The sequence below is a fragment of the Microplitis demolitor genome, chromosome 10 (genome assembly GCF_026212275.2).
Source record: "Microplitis demolitor isolate Queensland-Clemson2020A chromosome 10, iyMicDemo2.1a, whole genome shotgun sequence".
In the NCBI taxonomy this organism is placed as follows: domain Eukaryota; kingdom Metazoa; phylum Arthropoda; class Insecta; order Hymenoptera; family Braconidae; genus Microplitis; species Microplitis demolitor.
Window position 1 is genome coordinate 5,246,926 of NC_068554.1, and position 25,090 is coordinate 5,272,015.

General features: G+C 32.6%; 2 protein-coding genes across 6 annotated transcripts in view; both read right to left on the reverse strand.

Moving 5' to 3' along the window:
* Window positions 1-25,090, reverse strand: part of LOC103580322 (fat-like cadherin-related tumor suppressor homolog) — a 195,004-nt gene that overhangs the window by 4,994 nt on the left and 164,920 nt on the right. For 2 of the 5 annotated variants that reach the window (XM_053742542.1, XM_014439848.2), the window contains exons 6-15: window positions 18,573-18,728; window positions 17,890-18,006; window positions 15,733-15,885; window positions 11,495-13,837; window positions 10,984-11,155; window positions 9,736-9,960; window positions 9,379-9,402; window positions 8,554-8,790; window positions 1,713-7,672; window positions 1,124-1,454 (exon numbers count right to left, since the gene is read on the reverse strand). In XM_053742542.1, the coding sequence (XP_053598517.1) occupies window positions 1,124-1,454; window positions 1,713-7,672; window positions 8,554-8,790; window positions 9,379-9,402; window positions 9,736-9,960; window positions 10,984-11,155; window positions 11,495-13,837; window positions 15,733-15,885; window positions 17,890-18,006; window positions 18,573-18,728 (9,718 nt within the window). The remainder of the gene's footprint in view (window positions 1-1,123; window positions 1,455-1,712; window positions 7,673-8,553; window positions 8,791-9,378; window positions 9,403-9,735; window positions 9,961-10,983; window positions 11,156-11,494; window positions 13,838-15,732; window positions 15,886-17,889; window positions 18,007-18,572; window positions 18,729-25,090) is intronic. The other 3 variants (XM_053742540.1, XM_053742539.1, XM_053742541.1) reach the window with 3 other exon arrangements.
* LOC103580321 (uncharacterized) lies at window positions 19,933-21,004 on the reverse strand. Its single transcript, XM_008562038.2, has 2 exons — window positions 20,260-21,004; window positions 19,933-20,146 (listed from the first exon to the last, which is right to left on the reverse strand). The coding sequence occupies exons 1-2, from the start codon at window positions 20,966-20,968 to the stop codon at window positions 19,938-19,940; spliced, it is 918 nt and encodes a 305-aa protein (XP_008560260.2). The 5' UTR covers window positions 20,969-21,004; the 3' UTR covers window positions 19,933-19,937.

Here is a 25,090-nt window from a genome sequence, read left to right on the forward strand (position 1 = left end):
CAACATACACGACACACCATTTGTTAATTTTACTTGCCACACCCAGCCATTATTTATATTTTTATTTATCGCCTTAGAGAAAAATACTTTTTGTTTTTTATTAATTTTTATTATCAGAGACACTGATTAGAGATAATGGATTTTTATTAATATGTTTTTAGAAATTAATTAATTAATTGGGGGAGTTTATCAATTTAGTATTTTTTAGGGAAATAAAAATTTCTCTAGGACGATTAATATGAAATACAGTCGACTACCCGTCATAAGCCTCTTCCCCTCAATCAGGAGTTACTGAGCCCAAACAGCTTCCCCACTTAACCACTTTTTTGAGTTTCGTACCAGACATCCCGTTATAAGCCTCCGTTAAAATTCTCTAAATTATAAACTAACAATACGAACAAAATATCTAAATAAATTATGAAAATTTACTATCGATGTTTCGCGGAGAATAATTTAATCATTATTAAGTAAAATATTATTTATTGTTCATAGTTGTAATCATTAATTACAATTGAAGCTTCTGTTACAATTTAAAAGTTTTATTGATCATTATGTTGATCAATAAAATTATTATTATCATTACTGTAATTAATACCGTTGCCATTATAATTTTTTGCATTACAATTATTATTAGTGTAAAAAGATAAGTATTTATTTTAGCGCTATATACACTAGAAAAATTGGTATAGTGACATATATATGTAACAAAACGTAAATATGACGTTTAAAATGATATAAAATAAAACAGGCTTATAACGAGTCGTCGAGAACAAAACTAAACGCACGGTAGTGGAAGATAGAAATTACAAGAAAAATTTCTCTACGTCCCCTCGACCAGGCTTATATCGGATAGTTGACTGTATGGAAAAAAAATAAATCTTACTTGCTGGTAAAAAATGAAATGATAAATAAAAAGCTCAAAAACAACTAAATTCAAAATAAAAACTAAAAACTGTAGGTAAGAGCCACTGCATGCGTTAAGCAAAATAAAAGTATGTAATAAATAAGAAGCAATTATATTAAAAAATATATATATGTATATATATTTCGGAGAGGTGGCCTTTTAATGTCTGTTTGATTGTTGATTAATTTCAAGTTGTTGATTAGAGTAAGTACTACTCACCGTTCTTGATTTTGGCAGTGTCACTGATGAACGAAGCAAGGTACATTTGCTCTTGCCAAGTTGGTTTATGCAGACTGTCTGCGTCACTTCCAGCAGTATTTCCGCCCACCGGATTTGCTAGAGCTAGTGTAGGATTGGGTACTGGGGTGCTGCGATTCAAATTTCTCAAGTAATCAGGCGGGAAGTTTTCAAGTTCATCACCGGCGCTCCCATAACTCCTCAGGGTATCTAAATTGTTGAGCGCGACTGCCGCCGTGGTACCGTATGACGGCTCATTATTAGAACTGGGAGTATAGGAGGCAGGTCTGGGAGGACATTGGGGAGGTTCTCTCTGCAAAAACAAAAATCACACCAACTCCATATAGAAAACGATAAAAAAAAACTCAAAGCAACTCAATAGTAAAAAAATAATTATTTTTTAACTAAATTGCTTTACAATAGAGCAAAAATTTGACAGCTCATGCAAACTTCATGATCAGAAAATAATTTTTTTTTTTATTCAAACTTTTTTTTTTTTAAACAAAAAAAAAAAAAAAAAATAAAAGAATACAAATACAAATATAAATAATTATGAAAAATGAACAATTACCTGTATGACTTCCAGATTACTGAGTTTCGAGCTGCGTTTGAACTCGTGGTCATTAGGCCTCGCCGAATTTAATACAATTTGTTTGCGTGTCTCATTGTTAATATTATTAGCACAAGCACGCGTGCGTTTATTACGGATTTTTTTGTACGTTACAAAAATAATGATAATAAGTAAAATGGCAACTAAAGAAACACCGATCCACATTAATTGTTCCCACGTGATATTTAAGTGTTCAGAAATAATAGACGGTGAATAAATGGCATTAACGCAGTTAATACCTGTCATGTTGGGTGGACAAATACAACGATATGTACCGATTTCATTGACACAAGTACCCCCATTAATACACGGATTAGCGTCACATTCATTGACATCTATTTCACAATGATCACCCGTAAAACCGTGACACTTACAAATAGGGCCATTATTGCCCTCTTCACAGATACCGCCATGAATGCACGGATTAGGGCTGCAGTATTTACCAAACTCGCAACGTTTGCCCGTTAAACTTGGCCCAGTGCACTCACAGACGTAATCACCGCCCTCTATTACTTTGCAACGTCCGCCGTAAAGGCAAGGCGATGATGCGCATGGATCAGTATCTATTTCACAGGCAATTCCTTTGAATCTGCCGTGGCAATGGCATTCATATCTATCACCCCCATCGATCTCTTTACACGTACCACCATTTTGACAGGGCTGCGATCCGCATATTCCCGGCGGCATTAAAATCGTCGACGTATCACAGCTAAATTCGACATTGGCGAACCGTTTAAGTACAACAGCACTGCTGCTGCCACCGCTCATGTGCAACGGGACTGATAGTTTAGCAATTCTAACATCGTCCATACAACCAATAAAACCACGCTGCACGTCCTCGAATCCCAATATCGACGGGTGCTGTCGTACTTCAGCTCCCAGATAAAGATCATCTGACTGTAGATTAAGTATGTCATTAATACCTGGGGCGGAGCCATGCGCAATATGTTTACCATCTACTGTAAGCCGCGCACTATTACTCTCACGTTCTAATTGAATTTCGTGCCACTGACCATCACTTATGTACACGCTGCTTACACGTACAAGACCCTCACCGCTTCCTAAATCAAATTTATATTGCGCAGCACCATTTACTATTTCCAGTATATTATAATCTATTTTACCGGCTGCATACATAAGATTTCCAGTCGGCTGCACTGTTCGGATGCGCAGAGATAAACTTAAACGGTCTTCGATTGTTTGCCGTATTTGAGCGTGGTCGATTTTGTATCGAGCGTAACTCTTGCCGCCGAATGAAATGGGGTTCCGTGGCACGTAGCAGGACTCGTCGTGGCATTTCGAGATGTCGATGTCACATGTGGGTCCAGCGAAACCTTCGGGACATTGACAGGAGAAGCCTTGGACTGATGAATCGGGTATGCAGACTTTGAATGTCTGGCAGGGGTCAGTAGCACACTCGTTGATGACAACTTCGCAGTGATTTCCGGCGTAACCCTCTTTGCAGGAACACTCTATTTTGTGTTTGTACTTGGGAGATACGAATGACATTACGTCTGTAGCGACGGCTGTTATTTGCGTTTGATCGAGAATTATTTTGTCAACGCAATCGCCGTATACGCAGTGGCCTTTGTTGCACTTAAATCTGACTATTTCTTCGACTACCAGTTTCGTTGACTCTTCCAATTCTTCAATATGTTGATTCAATGCCTCGCGAATACTTTCTGATGAATAAAAACCCGGTGCGCCGAGAAGTGGATTTGATTTACGAACAGCGAAAAGCAAATCTAAGTCATTGTGAATAGCTTGACGTCGTGTTAACCGCGATTTGATAATGTTAACATCGTCTGATGAAGCCTGTACACTTATAATAACAATATCCTTCAGCCGACAATTCATAGCATTGCGTATAGTCCTCATGAATCCTTTGCGATGGCTCAGTACAAAATCTTCCGGACTCACTTCGCGGAATCTTACAATTACCGTATTTTCGAGCATCTTCTCTGATACCAATTCAACCGTGATTTTAATTACTGCGTATGAATTAAATTTACCATCACTCACGCTTATGTTGAGTCGATATTCACCTACATCTAAACGCGGTAACGCTTCAAGTGTTCCATCGTCTTTGTCAATTTTGAACAAATCCCCAGCGATAGGCGGCAATGATGGAACAAGACTGTAGTGAAGTGTATCGTATTGATCACGATCACTAGCGTGAACTTTGCCAACTTTACCACCAGGATATTCATCCAAATATGAATTTATCGTTATTTCCAAGGGTGTAATAACAGGCGGGTACTGCGATTCCTCGATTATTTTAATGGAAATCCATGCATCGGAATACAAAGGCTGAGTGCCGTTATCGAAGACCCGTATGTGTAGTAAATAGTAGTCTTTAACGCGGCTATTAAATTTAATAGCAGTACGCAGCGAGCCGTCTTGTTCAAGACGAAAAGCATCGCCGTCATTACCCGAACGGAAATCAAATGTATATGGATCGGCATTTGGCGCAATATCAGCATCAGTAACGACGAATTTTATTACAACGTGTCCTATTTTCTTGTCTTCCTGTACAACCGCTGAATAATTCGATTGTGAAAACATTGGCGGGTTGTCATTGGCATCCATTATTTCGATATTGACAATAACAAAGCTTTCAAGTACTGGCTGTCCATTATCACGTGCATGAATTTCTAGAGCGTAATGAGGCGTTGTTTCACGATCTAATTGCCCAGCAACGCTAATTATTCCCGTGTTATGATCGATTTTGAAGTGCTTCAAACGATCTCCGCGTTCTATGTAATAAGACACTTCTCCGCTTTCACTGCTGTCTAAATCACTGGCAAATACCTGGGTAACTTGTTCATCTACAGGTGCGTCTTCACGGACTGACGCACGGTACGAAAGCTGATTGAATATTGGGGCATTGTCATTACAATCTGACACAGTAATATTTACCGTTGCGTAATTACTCAATGGCGGTATTCCCGCGTCGATTGCTTGGATTGTCAAGAAGTAATCACGCGCTCGTTCATAATCCAGCTGTTCCGCAATAGTAATTACTCCGGTTTGATTATTAATATTGAATTTTTTGTGCTCATTGCCGCCAATTATTGAGTAATAGACAATAGCATTTATTCCTGTGTCTTTAGACTCTGCTAACACTCGCGCAATCTCTGTTCCTACTTGATCAATTTCTGGCACTGAGGCAAAGTACGATTTTGATGTGAATTCCGGTGGATTGTCATTGATATCCTGTACGTTTACAATCAGCTTTGCTGTGCTAAATAATTGAGGAGTTCCTTGATCTAGGGCTTTTACGGTCAAATTGTAAATTTCTTTAGTCTCCCGATCTAGCGGCTTAGCTAGAGTGACTATGCCACTATCAGATGTTATTACGAAATGCTCGTTTGCTGAGTCAACAAATTCGTAACGCACTTTACGGTTAATGCCGATATCATCATCTGTTGCGTGTACTTTTGTGACAAGAGTACCCACTTTGACGTCTTCCGGTAACGCAGTATTGTAAGTCATCATCGTAAATTTAGGTGCGTTGTCATTGAGATCGGATACTATTATTTCTAATTGGGATGAACATTCCCAGAAGGATTTGTCACGATCTTGAACATGCGCAGTCAATAAGTACTTCGACTGGGTTTCGCGATCTAACTGCCCGATTGTTTTCAAAACTCCTGTGTCTTGATCCAAAGAAAATTTGTCATTATTGTTGCCATTGGTGTCGTCTGTTAGATAGAATCTTAGTTTAGCATTGACATCATCATCGTAATCGGTCGCTAAAACTGTCAGTACATAAGTTCCAGGATGAGAGCCTTCGGAAAGAACCTCTCGATATCGATAGCGCAAACAGTACGGCGGATTGTCATTGACATCTAGGATTTGTACGGTTACAATAGTGTCAAAAACAAATTTACCATCTGTACCAACTACGTTCAATTCGTAACGATCAACAAGTTCACGATCTAATGACTTAGCGACGTAAACTTCGCCAGTAGATCTAACTTGAAATTGTGATCTGGGATCGCCTGAGGTAATATAAAATTCAACAGGTGTATTCAAATCGATGTCTTTGTCAACAGTTGTTAATTTAACGACAACAGTGCCCGGTAGCGCGTCTTCCTTCACTGTTGCTTCATAGCGATCGTTAGCAAATGACGGAGAATTGTCATTGTAATCTTTTAGTTTGACATGAACAGAAGTACGTGCAAAGTGCTTCGGATTTCCATTGTCTGTTGCAATAACTTGGAATTTAAATTCCGGTTGTTTTTCTTTATCAAGCGGCACTAGGGTCGATATCCATCCCGTGTAAGCGTCAACGGTAAATACATTCGCCAATTCCCCGATGTCCGAACCAAATGAATAACGAACCTCGCCATTACTGCCCAAGTCTGCGTCATGAGCTATTACTTTTAGTATCGACGTGCCCTCTTCGATGTTCTCCGCTAGATTTATCGAATAAGGCGTGCTTTCAAATTTAGGCGCGTGATCATTTTCATCAAGAACCTGAAGCGATATTTCTGCTAAGGCCGTCAATGGAGGACTTGAATCAGTCTCTGCCAAAACTGCTATCACATGATGATCTTTTAATTCACGATCTAATGTTCTGGCTAAGGTTATCTGTCCTTGCTGATTGATGGCAAATAATTGCGTGTCGTCATCACCGCCAGATACTATACGATATTTAACGCTGCTATTTGTAATTGTCCTTAATGTTGTGATGGGAGTGCCGACAGTCGAGCTTTCGGATATGAAAAATTTGTCCTCTTTTCGTTCAAAAATTGGCGGCACGTCCTGTGGGCTCATTATGTAGACACTGATAGGAACATCTGCGTGATGAACTGTTGACCCTTTGTCAGTAGCACGAATAAAGAACTCAAACAATTGATTTTCCAAGTGTGCAGCGTTTTTTATAAGAAAGACAGCACCGGTGTCTGGATTTACGCCAAAAAGATTTTTCATTTCGGAACTCTGTGGCTCGAATATTGAATACTCGAGTTTAGCAGCTTCCTCGTCGTCTAGATCGTAAGCTCTTACTTTGACAAACGGTACATTAATAGATATATTGCTGTGTATAGTTGTTTTATATTCGCGTAAATAAAATACTGGTGAATTGTCATTTTCATCGCCAACACGTATCCGAACAGTTACGAAACCAGAACGGCCTCCCTCATCAGTTGCCATTACCAGCAATTCATACAATTTAACTGATTCACGGTCCAATTTTTTCTTTGTTGTTATTTCACCCGTCAAACGATTTATATCAAACACATCGCGCATCATTGTTGAAGGTATTGAATAATAAATAGAACCGAAATCACCAAAATCTTGATCTGTTGCCAAGACTGTTGCTACTAAACGCCCGGGTAATTGATTTTCCATGATAGTAACTTCAATCAAGGGGTTTATGAATTTAGGATCGTGATTATTTGCCGGCAATATTTCAACTTTAACACGTGTAAAGCTTGTGTAAACACCATCTGTTACTGATACATTTAACATTGTAAGTTTTTGTTCGCCGAAATTTTGCATGTTAATTAGCGTTATAATCCCAGTTGATTGGTCAATGGAGTAAGTCTGTTGGTCATTACCACCAACTATTGTGTAGGTGAGTTTATCGTCGATGTAGTCGGGGTCACTTGCTGTCACGACTGTTACAAATTGACCACGTTCTGCGTCCTCAGAGAGAGAACATGTGTAGGATGGTTGCTCGAATTTTGGTGGATTATCATTCATGTCGATAACTGTTACCCACACATGAGCAGTACTTGACAGTGGCGGGTTCCCTCTGTCTGTTGCGATTACTGTGAAGTGATGCGAATCATGGGTTTCATGATCTAATGAACGCTTTAAAAATATAACACCTTCTTCGGGATCGATATGAAAAAGGTCGTTGTTGTTTTGAGTGTCATTTTGGATTGCGTATACCACTTGTTGATTGATTTCTGTAATTTAAAATATTACTTGTTATAATAAAAAGTCATTCTTAGGAGTATGCGAATTAAATCGAATACTTCGAATCTTTTCAATTTTATAATTATAGTCGACTACCCATCATAAGCCTCTTCCCCTCAATCGGGATTTACTGAGTCCTCTACTCAACCACTTTTTTGAGTTTCGTACCAGACATCCCGTTATAGGCCTTCGTTAAAATTCTCTAAATTATAAACTAACAATACGAACAAAATATCGAAATAAATTATGAAAATTTACTATCGATGTTTCGCGGACAATAATTTAATCATTATTAAGTAAAATATTATTTATTGTTCATAGTTGTAATCATTAATTACAATTAAAGCTTCTATTACAATTTAAAAGTTTTATTGATCATTATGTTGATCAATAAAATTGTTATTATTATTACTGTAATTAATACCGTTGTCATTATAATTTTTTGCATTACAATTATTATTAGTGTAAAAAGATAAGTATTTATTTTAGCGCTATAAGCACTAGAAAAATTGGGATAGTGACGCATGTAACAAAACGTAAATATGACGTCTAAAATGATATAAAATAAAACAGGCTTATAATGGGTAGTTGACTGTATCCAAAAGTTTTCAAATTATTTTTAACTTTTCGAATTATTCGATTCAAACCACAAAAATTCTGATCAGCTTTCAAATATTCAATTTTTATTTAATATAGAGTTTAATTTTCGAATTTTAGATACGATGCAAATAATTCATAAGTAGGAATTATTCGCACACCCAAAGTCATTTTTAATTAAATTTCAGTGCGTTGAGTTTCAATTTAATTTGTTTTTATTTTATTATCGGGGTCTCGAAAGTGTATTTTAATTTTTTAATAAAAGTTTACGTACCAGTATCGTTATCACGAGTGCTGACTTTCAATATCGAAGTACCAAATGGCGCAGCCTCCGATACCGAGATGTTGTAAGAGTCTTGAGTGAACTCTGGAGGACAATCATTCACGTCTTGGACAAGAATGCTGACCAATACTTCAGCATACACACCTGACACACTGTCAGTTGCTCGTACTGTCAGCTCGTACTGTTTTTTCTGCTCGTAATCCAACTCGTCCACCACATAGATCGTACCTAAGTTTATCGAAAAAGCGGATTGTAGAACCCAAAGCAAACAACATGATGCTAATTAGCATGTCATTATTTTTTTACTTCGACTTTTTAAATGAAAAAAAACGCAATGCGATGTCCAATGATAAAAAAAAAAAAATAAAAATAAACAAATAATTCTTTTGGCACACTAAAATTAAATAGCCTAGTGCTTTTTATTGCAAATAAATTTTTTTTTGTTAAAAAAAAAAAAACTAATAAATAAAAATGCAAAAATTAAACAAAAATCATGCGACAATAATACAGGACACGACAATTTAAACAAAAAACGATTCATGCTTGAAATAAATACTTTTGTTTGTTAATTTAAAGTGAAATTAAAAATAAAAATGGCTGTTAGTAAAATGTTGCATGATAAAACAAAATGAAATAAAAATGAATTTGAATAATTTAATTAATGTTTAAAATGTAAATTAAAAAAAAAAGTAAAGCAAATGTGCATAATTTTGTTGCTTAAATTATTATTATGTGCTAAAGGCAGTAGCGTTTAAATATTTATACAGCTAAAATTCACAGTGATTCGATAAAACGAGATTTGTATTTAATACTCACAAGGACCATTGTTATTGTCGGGGGCTGCGAAAAATAGGGAGATACAACAATACTTTAATTTTCTAATTTCCAATTTAAGCAGTAGGAATTTTTAGGAGGACATTATTATATACGTTTAAGTGAATGCCAAAATATACTTTTTTTTTACTTTATCCGAAGAGTAATAGGGTTTTTAATATTAATAATATTTAAAAAGAATTGAGACAAATTTCTTAAACTTTAATTTAAATAAATTAGTTTTAATCGTATTTGACCCCGATGACCTCATTTGAATTTTTATTTTTTATTGTCTCAGTTCTCTTTAATATTCTGATAACAAAATAAAGAGTTTGGTTGGTTTTAAAAAGTTTGACTCACCGGTATTAAAGTTGAGAGCGAATTCCTCAAAGTCATTGCCTTTGGTGATGCTGTAGATAAGTTTCCGATCGAGATCAGACTTGGCTTGAATGGAAAGTGAAAGCGGTGAGTCGACTTGGATATTTTCAAAGACATCTGCGGTGTAAAACTGTTTGTCGAATGTAGGCATAGAACGGTCGATAACTTTAACATTGACTGGCACCTCAATAGAGCAGGGTGTAAGACCTAAATTATCATTTCATATGATTAATAACTTTTTATTAAACATATATGTACACGGAGAGAAGTGAATGGTATATTCTCCAATGTAACATAGTAATTATTACTATGTAGCATGGTAAAGCAAGTTTTTTAGCCGTATTATTTATTTGACATGGTGATTTGTCCGATGTTGAATAGTAACGCTAGCCATGCTGTATTGGAATCATTCCTATGCTCCATTGGAATTATTACAATTTCGATGAAGCTGCTTCCAATTGAAGGTAGTAAGGTTAATATTAAAATAAGGTTTTATAATTAAAAAATTAGGTTATTTAATTAATAATTAATAAATTTTTAACTGATTTAAAAAATTTTTAAATAAGGTAATAAATATTAACATTAACATATTTTAATATGGGTTATTTTCATTAGAAAAATATTATAATAATTTAATTATTTATTGAAAATGCATTTAATTAATATTTTATTGTAAGTAAAATTATTAATTATGAATTATTAATGTCGAGGAAGTTAACAATTATCTCAATTAAAAATAATAAATCCAGCGCTTTGGAATATACATTTTTCCGTCTACAGCAGTGACGATACGTGTGGTAGAATAACATTTTAAATCAGAATACAATAGACAATGATACTTTATCAAATACTTGAGTTTCGCATGATTGATAATTTTCATTAAAATAATATTCATTGATATAAGTGGTAATTAAGATTAATATATATACAGGTTATATTGAACGTATATACTATATAGCAGCGCTTAATATTGAATCTGCTTTCACGCTATTCAGCATGGGACTCAGTATCATTCTAGCATGGCTTTGATTACCATGCTTTAAAGTAATATTTACCAGTAGCATGATTACTATGTACTATGGTAAATATTACCAGAAGAATGGTAATCATTCCCATGCGGCATAGTAATGATTCCTATGCTTTAACCAATAGGACTGGTTACCATGTAGAATAGTAATTATTACCATTCTCTTTTCTCCGTGTAGTATAATTCAAACTATTAGTATTTACCGCCATCATAAGCCGCGATCGTGAGTTGGTATTCCCGATTGTGACCCTCTAGATTTTGTTTAAGTGAAATTTCTCCTGTTTTTCGGGATACGCGAAAGAGTTCTCCGTGACCTTTCTTTAGCTCATATCTCACTTCCCCGTTGTCATCGCTATCCATATCGATTGCGTGAACCTGGCTCAGCAAAGTTTTATTAGTTAAGTTTTCAAATTTAACAATGTAGACATAAATAAATACTATGAAATTTTTTCTTTCTAGTTTACTTTTTTTATCAGTAGATCAATATTGTTATTAACTTCAATAATTTAAAAATAATTTTTTTCGTCATAGCCAACAAAATATTCTTTGTCAGCAATAAACTTTAAATTAAAAAAAAAATTGACATTCCATTGAAATTTATTTCAACTATAAAAATTTATTGATCATTTCCTTCTATCTCTTTTACGATTTTATCGTCAAATAATAGGAATAACGATAATAATAATAATAATGATAATAAAAATAATACAATACCTTAGTGATAACGCTGCCTTTCTGTGCGTCAACCGAAACAACCGCATAATACGGTAGATTCACGAACATCGGGCAATTGTCGTTAATATCAAGAATCGTGACATTGACGATAACATGAGCAACTCTGGGTTTTTCACGATCAACCGTTTGGCTTTTAGCTTCAACAATAAGTTCATAATGATCAATAGTTTCTCTGTCAAAACGTTTTCCCGTTGTTCTTATGGCCCCTGACGTACGTCCTATTTCAAACATGTCTGTCGGATTTAGTATACTGAATATTATGTACTCATTCAATGCAGTACCCAGCACATTGACCACCGCAACAGTCATTATTTTCGTCGAGTTCTCCATTATCGTGCCTTCGTAAATGCTCTTTTGAAATACCAATCCTGAGTTCTCAGATTCCTCAACTTTGACATTTACTTGCGTTACACTCGAATATTTACCGTCCGAAACACGTACATGAAGTAAATAAATTTTTTTTATTAGTTCTGTATTGCGGACTGTTATTATTCCCGTTTGCGAGTCGATATCGAATGTATGATTTTTGTTACCATCAATAATATCGTATCTGAGCGGTACGCCTTTGCTGTCAGGATCGATAGCTTCGACGCGAACGACCGCGACATTTTTATATGTAGGCAGTAGAAGCGTTGCATTGTAATGATTTTTAGTAAATTTCGGCGGGCAGTCATTGACATCCGTTACTGTGATCATAACTTTTGCTGTTGTTTCCGATGACAATTTGGGTTTTCCTAAATCTGAAACTTTAACATGGAATTCAAATTTGGCTATTGTTTCATGGTCTAAAACCATAACTGTTCTGATTGCCCCGGTGCTTGAATCAATGTGGAAAAATTTCCGCGGCAAATCTTCAACGATATCATAACTCAGTAGTGCATTCAACTCTGAATCGGCATCTTCGGCTTTAATAACCAATGGAGAACTTGAATTAGTCAAGACCAATGATCCAATACTGGCTCCTTCGCTGATCTGACCCTCATAAATTGCTTGTAAAAATTTCGGTGCATTGTCATTACGATCAAGTACATGAACAATAACATAACAAACTGCACTAGCACCTGCCATATTTGTCGCAGATATTGTCAAGTTGTAAAATTTAAGTTTCTCATAATCAAGACGATTTTTCGTAGTTATGACTCCGGTACTGGGATTTATGAAAAACATGTCACCTTTATTGCCTTGCACTAGTTCAAATTGAAGCGACGAAGTGCTTCTTGCTTCGACATGTTTGACATAAGTTCCTGTCGGTTGATTTTCATAAATTTCGGCTGCCAATTCGCGTTGTAAAAATCGCGGAGGTGCATTATCAGCCATCGTTACAATAACATCTACTGGGACGGTATTGGTCAATGCTGGAGAGCCATGATCGGTTGCTTTTACTAATAATATGTACTCAGATATGACATTTAGATCTAATTCACGTGCGACATGTATCACCCCTAAATTAGGCTCAACTGTGAATACATTTCCGACATTACCGGATGTTATTGAGTAGGTAATTCGTGCATTGTCACCACGATCACGATCAATAGCATTCACCTGGACAACACCAGCTCCGATTGGCGAAGTTTCGTAAATTTTACCATGGATCATTTCATTTGTAAACTCTGGTACGTGATCATTATGATCGTGTACTGTTACAATAACACGGGCATAATTACGTTTTGCTGGAGTACCTTGATCCCGTACCATAACCGTCAAAATGTGTTCTTCAATTGTCTCACGGTCTAAGTAATCATTAAGAATAATAGTACCGGTTATTGAGTCAACGTGAAATATTTCAAGGGATTGCTGATTTTGTGCAGCATACAAACTGTAAAAAACTTTTTTATCTTCATCTTTGTCAGTTGCGTGAAGCTGTAAAACAGTTTCTCCTTTGTCGACATTCTCGGATATTTCAACGCGATAAGTGGATTCGGAAAACTCTGGACGGTGGTCATTAATATCAATTACATTGACAAGTAATTGAGTCGTTGCTGTAAATATGCCGTCAGTGGCGCTTATTGTTATATTGTAAAAATTTTCCGTTTCCCAGTCGAGCTTCTTTGCTAGCAATACGTTTCCATTATCGCGTCCGATGAAGAATTCGTCGCGTTTATCACCGTCAACGATATCGTACCAAAGTGTATCACCGTCTTGGTCAGTCGCTTGAACTAAAGCCACAAGAAAACCAACTTGGTCACTTTCCGTTACTGTGGCAGTTTGATTTGCGCTTTTGAACTCCGGGGGGTATTTTGAATCTTTAGGTAGTTCGACTACTTGAACTGAGACGCGGGTTTGGTGACTTCGTTGGGGGTCACCGTTATCGGCTGCTCGGATCTAGAAATAATTTTTTTTATTTTCAAAAGATAATTGAGAAAATTTGGATATTTTTATGATTTTATTATTAATCTAGTATTTTTTTTATTTGTGTTTCTAGATGACTGCCCAAATGAATTGCGAGGGTCACTAATTTATAAGCTGAGTTTAAAAAAAAGAAGTGAAAAAACAATTTAGAAAGTCGTGTCGCGAGTTATTTTTTTAAGTGTAGTGAGTTTTTGGATTTTTTTGTGTATTTTCTTTTTTTTTTTTTAGTCTTGTAAGTTAGAATCTGCAAACCGGGTTTGAATCTTTTCGAATTACTTGTAACTTTTCAAATAATTCGTCAATTTTAGAACTATCCGAAAGTTTTTAGGAAGTCGACGGCTTACGTGGCGCCGCCACATGACTGCAAATTCTTGTGGAACTCGGCCAAGTAAGACTTTTTTTGAAATAGCTATAACTTTTTCAAAAATGAACTAATTCAGACGTTTTCTTTTTGTGAAATTTTCGTCCGTAAATTTACTTTCCGAAAAGAAATACCAAAATAATTCAAAAACATTAATATTTATGAAATTTGTCACTTTTTTGAAAAAATCGCATGTCTCGAAAACTAAGCAAGACATCGAAAAATTGTATTCTTTAAAAAAGTCTTATTTTATTGAGTTTAACGAGAATTCGCGGTAATTTGACGGCGCCATGAAAACCGTAAAATCCCCAAGTTTTTGAATTTTTTTTTAACTTTTCAAATTACTCGACTCGAATCGAGAAAATTCTGATCAATTTTCAAATATTCAATTTTTATTTAATGTAGAGCTTAATTTTTAAAGTAACCAAAAATAATTATTTCGTAGATCGTGTCTAAGTTTTATTTATCTCAAATAAAAATTTGAATTATTGGAAAAATTATTATAATTTTAAATCATTTAAAAGAAAATTTTTAAATTATTTGAAAAATTATGAATAATTCGATTTGATTCGATACGAATAATTCGTAAGCTCGAACTATTCGTACATCCTTGCTTGTAAGTGCTGTAATATAGTGAAAGTGTTGTTTTTTATCGTGTAAGTAATTCAATTCCTTTTTGGATTACGAGACTCACTAATTAATTGATGATTAGCTGGGTCGAGAAGAAAGAAAAGAATTCAGTCATTGGGATTACGAGGCTCACTGATTATTAAATAATCAGCTGAGTCGAGAAAAAAAACACAAGAAATAGTGTTGTGAAATAGTGTAACAGTGTAATTAATTTCTTCTAGTGCTTTAATTAAGTGAAGCTTTTTTTTTTTTTAATTTTCCAAGTGTAGGTAATTCGACCCCTTGTGGATTACGAGACACATTATCAATGAAAATGATTGAAATTAAATTTATAATAGTTGTTATATTTTTATTTATTCTATTTTCATTGAAAATGCTTGTCGAGAAGAAAGTGTTGTGATTTCTCATTAGAGGAAAATTATTTCTTAGTGTTTTTATCAAGTGCCTTTTTTATTTTTAAATTAATAAGTGTAAGTAATTTATCCCTTTTTGGATTACGAGGCTCACTAATTAATTGATGATTAGCTGAGTCGAGAAGATAAAACAAATACCATGAGTGAGTGTGTTGTGTTTCAGTTAGTGAGTTTTTTTTTTTTTTAAGTTTTTTTAAAATTATATCTTCGTGTTTTTTAATGAAGTAAAAAGTATTTTTTTTTGCCGTTAATGTTAAAGTGATTTAATAAATTTTTCGGACTAAGACTTATTAAACAATAAATAGTGAAGTGAGAAAAAAATGCAGAAGAATGCAGTTTTCGGTGAGTAAATTATATCTTTTATTACAAAAGCTGTAGGATAATTAAACAGCAAAGCTCTTTATGTACTAAAGATTTAGCAGAAAAAAAGTACATGAATTATAATATATAATTAATAAACTCACCATCATCTCATATTCTTGTCCAACCTCAAAGCCTTTTTGTGAATAAACCATCCCGGTAGTAGGATGAATTCGAAATTTTCCTTTACCTCGTCCGCCTTTGATACTGTATGTAATATTTCCATTTTCTCCCACGTCTTTGTCATTAGCCAGTACCTATATCATACAATAATCCAAGTTAGGAAAAAATCGAGTTTAATATTATAAAATATCCGATGAATGATGAATCAAGTTAGTAGCCTTTAAACTCTCGAGTTCTCTGTCTCTCTACACTCCGCAATTTCTTGATCAGTCTTTTATTTCCTATTGTAAATATTATCAGTTAAAGTAATTTATATAAATAAAAAGCCTTGCATCATGCGTTTAAGTGGCTAGTAATATTCATTTATGCGACATTGACATAATAGTGCATTCAAAGTTATGGTAAATATAATAAATAATGTAGTTTAATGTTTTGCCATGCGACACACATCCGATCTTATCGATTTTACTTTGAACAACGGTAGTATTCTGGTTATATATACAATATACCCTATAGGATGATATTAAATATGTGTGTAGATATATATATATATATATATATATATATATATATATATATATATATATATATATATAAGATGTCGAGCACAATGCACGTATAATGCACATATTCAGGCAGTGGGTGGATATGCAGGGATAACTTGCCCGTCGCGTCAACTGGATCTTCGATTTACGACGATAAGACATTGCATGGTAAGGTGGACATGATTAATGCAGTTCACGAGCCATTCTCATTCCAAGTTCACATATATACATATATATTGCATATATTACATATTTTAAATAAATATTTATATGTGTACACAAAATTGCATAGTTTAATATGAGACTGAGGCAAAATGGCCACCCATTATTTTGGATAACGAAATTTTTTTATTTATGATATTTGAATTTTTTTATAAACTACACGGAAAAAAATAATCAGTAGCAGCTACCGATTAACGATCAGTAGCTACTACTGATTAGTTTTCGGTAGCGGCTACCGATTGTTTTGGTATCCGATACCGAAATATTTAGTAGCTGCAACCGATTAAGTTTTGGTAGTTGCGAAAAATTATTTCGGTAACTGCCACCGGTTATTTCGGTAGCTGTTACCGATTTGTTTTTCCGTAGCTGCTACCAATTATTTCGGTTGCTGCTATCGATTATTTCGGTAGCTGTTATCGAAAATTAATCGGTAGTGCCTACCAATTGCCGATCGGCAGCTAATATTATTTTTTTTCGTGTAGAGAAGGCCGAGAATGAGACACTTCTATACAGAATAAAAGGATTTCTTGACGTGAGAAATTTTTTTTTTGCTCGAGAAAATTTTTGTCGCTTCAGAAAAATTTTAGTTTTTAATTTTTAGTGAAAAAAAATTTCTCGGAGCAAGTAGAGTTTTTTCGGGAAGAGTTTTCTTGGGAAGAGTAAAAATTTTTTGTGCCAAGAAATTCTCTTTTTCTATATAACAAAAAAGACAGGACATCAATAGCAATAATTTAGGACAGATATTTTATCAAAATGACAATTTTTTTATGAAACTTTTAGACTGGTCATTTTCCCTGTGACTGACGTCTTATATTTTTATATTTTCAAACACATAGTTTTTATTTTTAAACGCTGTCTCTTTTTGACCCAGTCTACTCTTTGATAAAAAGTTTTGTCGTACATAGAAAACTAAAAGTCAATTATGTTAATGGGCTGATAAATTACATTTTTATAATAATTACCAGTTATTTAATACTTTGATCAACTATGCATTATTTGTGTACATAATTAATTTTATGACAAAAATTCAAATTAAATATTGATTGAACCCTATAGGAGTAAAAAGTATCCATAATTAACTAGATCACTAATTACTACACTAATAATTTTTTTTTTAAACATTGACATTAATAACAGTTATGTAATTAATAATGAATAATTAATGACGATGAGAGTGAAGCGGTTGTAAAATGTTGCCGGTGACATAAATTATTTGTATTTGAATAATAGATTAGACAATCGTAGTTGTATATTATTAATATTGTTTGTTGTTTATATATTGTTATTATTATTTATTTATTATCGTATGCATTTGTTTAATTGACGTAGCAAGTATACTGTATTTGACGTGCCGATATATTAAATCCTTACCCTGAAGACACCATCTCCGGATATGTTTTCGGGGGTATATGTTTCCCAAGTTCCATTCTCAAGCAACGTATCACTATCACTTGAAAGGTCGTATGCCCGCGAGCGGTTCCTCGATTTCTGTCGAGAAGGAGCATGGCGTTTTAACGTTGTATCCAAATTTTTTTTCAATTGTTATATTTTTAACTGTTCAAAACCCTTTTCATTTTTCTAGTCGTTATTAATTTAAAAAAAAAAAAAAAAAAAAAAATGGCGGTTACTATTAAATCTAGGCTGACTATTTATAAATAGCCAGGATTAAATAAATGATTAATTAATTTATTAAAAATAATAATAATTTTAATTAGGCTATTCAAGTTTTTTAATTAAAAGTTTTAATTAACGTGAGCATTTAAAGTCTAAAACATTTTTCCAATGTCATTTGGATGAAAATAATGCGTTTATTTTTTTTTCTTAATTGGGAGGATAATTTACAGAAGGAAAAAAGCGTTTTCTTTAAAAGCAATAACTACTTGAATAATTTTTATGGTACATTATTATTATTATTAAATATTAGTATAAAAAACTGTTAATCCAAAAAATTCTTTGTTGTCTACGGGGAAAACCAAAAAAACAAAAAGGAACAAAAGTAAAGCAATTTCCGAAAATAATAAAACTAAAAAAGTTAAAAGTTGTAAATATTTTACCTGAAAAAGTGGCTTGTCGATGTTGGGGGATGCTGGAATGCGAACAGTGTAGAATTTCTGCTCAAACTCGGGGCCATGATCGTTGATATCCTCAACTTGGACGATTACGCGAGTCGTCGAGGACAAAGGTGGCGTTCCATTATCTCTAACAGTGACCTGGAAAAGCAATAACATTTCATGAAAGGAACAAGCTTGATAATGTTTCATGCAAAATGGACAAGATCTAAATTGTCTTACTAATGTTACAATGGTTACATTATTAAAGATGTTTCATTTTAAAATTTATTATAATTTATAATTAGATTTCACTTATTTTTAGTGCAGTTATATTTAAAGTGCTAATTAACGTATCGTGTTTATAATTCGGTTTACGCGGAGAAATTTTTTTTGTTTAAAATGCTACCAAGTAACAACTGACTATATTATGGTCCTGAAGTTAACAATTTTGGATTATTTTTTTCAACAAATAAATGACAAAAAAAAAAAAACTAAAAATATGCACATGTAGAAAATTTTAAAAACTATTGGTGCAATTTTTTTAAAATGTTTTTTTCCATTATAAATAATCGTTTTAAAAAAATCAAAAATTATTGGACGTCGGCTAACCGGATCATGCTATATTAGGCATTTATGATGCAAATTGATATAAAATATCTCATAAAAATTATTGTGGGCACATATAATTTTCCATGGTCGCAGTAATTATTGTAAATTTAAATATGGCTATAGTATTTTTTTAAAGAAGTTTTATTATAATTCGCGCTACTTATGTAGCCAACAGAGTCCGATCCTGAAGTTATCAGACAATTAACAATTTTTGAATTTTTTTTTTACAGTTTAAATTATTAAAAAAAAAAAAAAAATAAAAATATGCACATGTAGAAAGTTAAAAAAGCTATAGGTGCAATTTTTTGAAATATTTTTTTTTTGAATTTATTATTTAAAAAAAAATCCTAAAATTATTGGATGCCGGCTAATTTGAGTACCATAACAAAGTTTGGTACTTCAGTGATGCCATAAAATTTTAAACAATACTTTCGCCATGAACTGATTGTTAAATAACGGAATTTTTATCATTAGGAAAAGGGTTGGCACAATGAGATACTCATAAAAATATTTTTTTGATAATCTTAGATCGTTATTTATTATTTTTGTCCGGAAATTAATTTTTAATACATTTTTTTTCTCAAAAAATAAATTTTTTGAAATTTTGAAATCTCCGATTTAAAGAAAACTCACATATAAAACTTTGCGCTAATAAATTTAACAAAAATGCACATAAAAAATTTCATTTTTCCAAAATTGAATTATTTTATTCATAAAAAATAAAAAATTTTTTTACTTTTGCATGATTATTTATTAAACTTAATGAGTAACGACGCTAATAAAGAGATATTCCAGTATTGTTCCTACAGATAAATTGGTTTTCCAATTTCGTGCACTCGGTACAATTTTATTTTCAAAATTACTATAATTAACGGTATCTATTAATTCTTGTCCTGGAAAATCAGCCATTATAACAACCAAAGTATTATGTGGATTACGAAAATAATGTCTCATCATGAAGTTTACTCCTGTATAAAAAAAAGAAAAACTCATTTTAAGACTGCTTGATTAAAATTAAAGAAATTAAAAAAATTACCCTTTGCAACTTGCACAGGGCTAATTAAATTCCAGGGATTATTACCGCTCAAATAATTAATATAACAGGGACTGTAAATATTTCTCCTAAACATTTTATCTTGATGTTCTCTTATCAATTGTCTTTTCTGCAATAAATTATCAATTTTCCAAGTGTTCTGTACTTCGCACGGTGATAAAGGTGTCAGACAGCTTTTAAATCCGGTTCCAGCTGTCGTTAACAAAATTTTTCCGCGATGATTGCCAATAATATCGTAGAGAGACCAATCCATGACTACCAGTAAACCAAAATCAGCGATGTAATTTTCAAGAATTTGACACGGATTCAAATTGGAATTATATCTTTCATATTCTTCTTGTAAGAATACTATTACAAATTCATCAGGATTATCATATAGAAAATTATTCACTTGTATTATTGCATCGCCGAACATGATATTTAAAAATACAGGACCATGATGCAAAGCAAATTTATTATCTGTAATACGCACTCGTAGATCTAGGACCCGAATACCAGATTCTAGCTGTCGTTTTATCGATAACACTTGCGTCTGCGTGAATGGAAAATTTTTTGTCGATGCTGAGTCATGTGTACCGATTAACGCTAATTTATTAATAGCCAATGAGTCTGGTAGTTCTGATAAAAATCGCTGTCTATTTTGAAACGGTTCATCGGCTGAGAGAAATGTCGCTGGGTCCTCTGATTTAATTATTGAAATATTTAAAACTATAATTAATAATTTCAACCAAAACATATTTTTTTTTAAACTTTTGAATTTATTAAATTTGTGGCAAAAATATTTATCCTTCAAAGGCTTAAATAAAATAAATTAAGCACTCACTGATTTAAAAGCCAACGAATTAATGACTATGATAATAATCTGCTTATATATATTTATACCTACTTGATCACACCTATTGCTCGTGATCACTAGAAAGAGAATATATAAATCTACTTAAAGTCATTAATACATTTCATTTTGCTGAAAATAATTTTTAATCAGCACTTGACAAAAAAAAAATTAAATTATTATTAAATTTTTAATGATTTGAGTAATTAACTTTTAATTTAAAAAATGAAATCAATTACTTTATTAATTAAAAATGATAAGAAAAAAAATTAAATTTATTTTTATATTTTGTTGAAAAATTAATTTTAGAGAAATTTTTTTATCTCACGTATGAAATTATAACGTAATAAATTACAATTTCAGAATATTAAATTTAATCCTCTTACTTTTGTCATTCTCAACGCGAAAGTAAAAAAAAAATTTCGTTTGCAAGTTTTGTTATAATTTAAATAAGTTTACAAAACTCTGCCCTATTTACATTCATTAAAATTTTAAAAATGAATCCCGGTCTAGAATTTTCCTCAAAAAAAAAAAAAAAATGGAATCGATAACGTCATTTAGGAATTTAAAGTTTTCATTTAAAAAATCGTGTCTACGACTAAATTTAGATATAAAATAAAACAAATTACAAATTAGTGAAAATATAATGAGAATGACGATATTAAAATCAATGGGTGTAAGTCCGTGTCTGCGTGGAAACAATTTCCATATAAATTCGTGGTTTCTCTCTAAGAGTCAAGACCACGACGTAAATCCCGTGTCTCCTAGGAGTTGAATCTTCTTCACGGATTCTGGCGTGACATTCTACTAGTAACATCTGCACTAAATTAGGGCTACCAAACTCCGTTTTATCTATCCTAACCATGAGTGAGAGCACTTTGCGGTATGGCTGTCGTGATGGCTTACATTGCTGCCGGGAGCTTCACTTAGAAAGCATATTAGTTCTTATATATATACATATATATACGCATGTTTGTATGTATATACAAGTTAAACCAATACTTGATCCAGGTCTTAAACTTTTACCTCGTCTCCATAGGGATTAAATTCTATAAAATCTTGAGTGACGTTATAAATTTATTGCACTCGTTCATTTATTTCTACCACTTCTTGTCCGCGGGTCATTTAAAATAATGTCTGAGTGATTACTGTGGATTAACTTTTGTGACGTTAATTATTTTTTTTTCCCGACATATTCAAAGAAATACTTTTTTTTAGCCAAAAGGGATCGGAAAACGCTTACGAGAAGTAAGCACGCCAGTTAAGAGCTTACAGATAAACGTTATCCGTGCACGAAGGAACTACTTTGGTATTGTAGTTACTTCGATCGAGTACTCGAACCTTTAGTTCACTATATATGTATGTATGTGTACATAGAGGCCCTTTTTGTGCAATGAAAAACGTAAAAAAGAACGTTGTAAATTAGAGGCGTAACGCGATCGCGATCTCTAAGATACCGAGAGCTCGCGTTTTATTCAACGACACGCGATGGCTAATGTATATAAGTGCGGTGCAGAATGTAAGAAAAAGGAAAAAGTCTGGGTTTGGTTTCTGAATCGGAAAGAAAAATTTTTTAAACATACGGGTATGATGGGAAGGTCTGGATATGGAATAAAAGAGAGAGAAAGAGAAAGAAAGAGAGGAGTGGAATATTAATATGCAAAGAGAAACGCCCGAAGAATCCCCTTCATTTATAATGTGAAAAATGCCCCCGATTAATAAGACGGGTGATGCGGTCATGCTGGTGTTCTAAAGACGGTGCATAAGGTTTTGCGTCGATATATTTCTGCGCTGGTCTTATAATAAGTCGAGCCCAAAGGTAATGGGAGATAGTATAGGCACCGGACAAGATAAATAGTTAACCTGCATCACGGTTATACTCATTCATTTAAAACCCTGGATTATGGATAAAGCTATCTCGGTTTTACGGATTTACTTTAGTTAACTTAATATCAAGTGTGGGAAACAAAATTAATGTTTAGTAGATTATTTAAATATTTAATTAACTAAATATATTAATTATCTAACAAACTTGCCTGACTTGAGATTCTTAAATTTTAATCAAAATTTATATTTTTGACGCCTTAGATGCTGGGCGTGGATTTAACATATATTTTATAGTCAATAAAATTTGATGTATTACTACAGGAAATTTCTATCCACAAGATGCATTGTCTTTTAGGCTGATTAACTTTGATATTTATGTTGGAAAAAAATCTTAATTAAATTGTTGCCTATAGAGAGTGGGTAAAATGGATATCAAAAAATTTTTTCAGAAAATTATATTTTATCATCATTTCTTTTAAATTATTTGTTAGCAATTTCAGATGTTCGGGATTTATTTTAAAAAAAAATTTTTTTTACATCGTTAATTTTATTTAAAATGTTTGACAAAAAATTTTGCAGGCTACCCCATTTTGACCATAAAATAAAAAAAAATTATTTTCATGGTAGTTGAAATTTTTGTATATTTTATCCGTGTAAAAAAAATTATTGAGAAAAAGTTGAAAAAGTGTTGACTATTCTAAGCTTCAAAACGTGACACAACGACGAACTTTTTTTAATCTTTTTAAAATTCAAGAGAAAAATCAATAAATATTCTAATATTTTTAAGATATACTAGAACGAAAAACGTTCAGAAATAGTTCAAAATCAGCTTTTTCTGAACGTATTTTGCACTGAAAAATGTTAATTTACACATGGAAAAAAATGAACTATACATAGAAAAAAAAGTTATCTTGAGTCAAGAAAATATTTTTTAAGACAAACGTTTCCAGGAACCAAGTCAAGATTTTCTTGAGCCAAGAGAATTTGTCTTGGTTAAAGAAAATTCGTCTTGGTCGGAGAAAATTTCTACTTTATTTAAGAAATTTTAGATCTCCAAAAAAATTTTCTTGAATCAATAATATTTACCTTCAGTCGAGAATTTTTTTTTTCTGTGTATAAATTGAGAACGACAAGTAATATAATAATAAAGTGATTAGTAAATATCATCATTCAAAATAGTAATTTTTTCATTTATGATTAAAACATGAATAATTACAGGATAAGTATGAAAATTTATCGTCTATGCAAGTAAAATTACTATTTGAACTTTAAAAATCGTAACTGATACTTAGAAAATTGGCCACACGTATTATAAAATTTATTATTTAGATTGTTAAAATTCCCCATATTAACACCCGGGTTCCGGGATATAATTTCAAACATTAATTTGTAAAGTTTATTTTTTTTTCCGTGTAGTATCGAATAAATTGTGCTTTTCTGTGTATTTTCAGAAGTCCAAAAATCGTTTAAAAAAAGTTGGTCATTGTCTCACGTTTTGAAGTTTAGAATAGAAAATACTTTTTTAACATTTTTTCAACAATTTTTTTTACAAGGGTTAATTAATTAAAACTAAAAAGTCTAGAATTTATTGAATTTATTAACTTAATTAAATTCGTAATCAATTTTAATAATTAAAAAATATTAATTAATTTCTAAGTATCAAACTTACATTTATAACTGTCATACAGTCTCAATTACTCTATTTTAAAGGTGTGTGGTCTGCTTGTATGTTTGTACAAGTAGTACTTGTGAACAAGAATCTAATGCTCGTTACTGGAGTATGTTCATGCATGAACAAGAAACATAATTACTCATTTTCTTCGGCACGATATACTTATTATTATTATTACTGTTATTATTATAATAATAATAATTATTACTTATTACTTATTATTATCGTTATTTTACGATTTTACCGTTATTATTATTATTATTTAAAGACATTAAAAGTAACTAAAAATTTATGGAATTTAATCTTGAGCGGGTCAAGCATTTGGCTGTTTTGTAAATCCAATTTCTATGACCGAGTACGAAAAGTCTAGTCGGAAAAGTAGGGTGAAGTAAAAGCTCGAGGCGTTTTCCTGAAACGATCGTGTAATAGAGACGCGCCGTTTCCTGTTTATGGCCGAGGAGAAACGAGGCGAGGTGTCTCCTTTGCTCTGTAGTGAGCATCCATTGAACCAAAGAAGAATCGTTGCT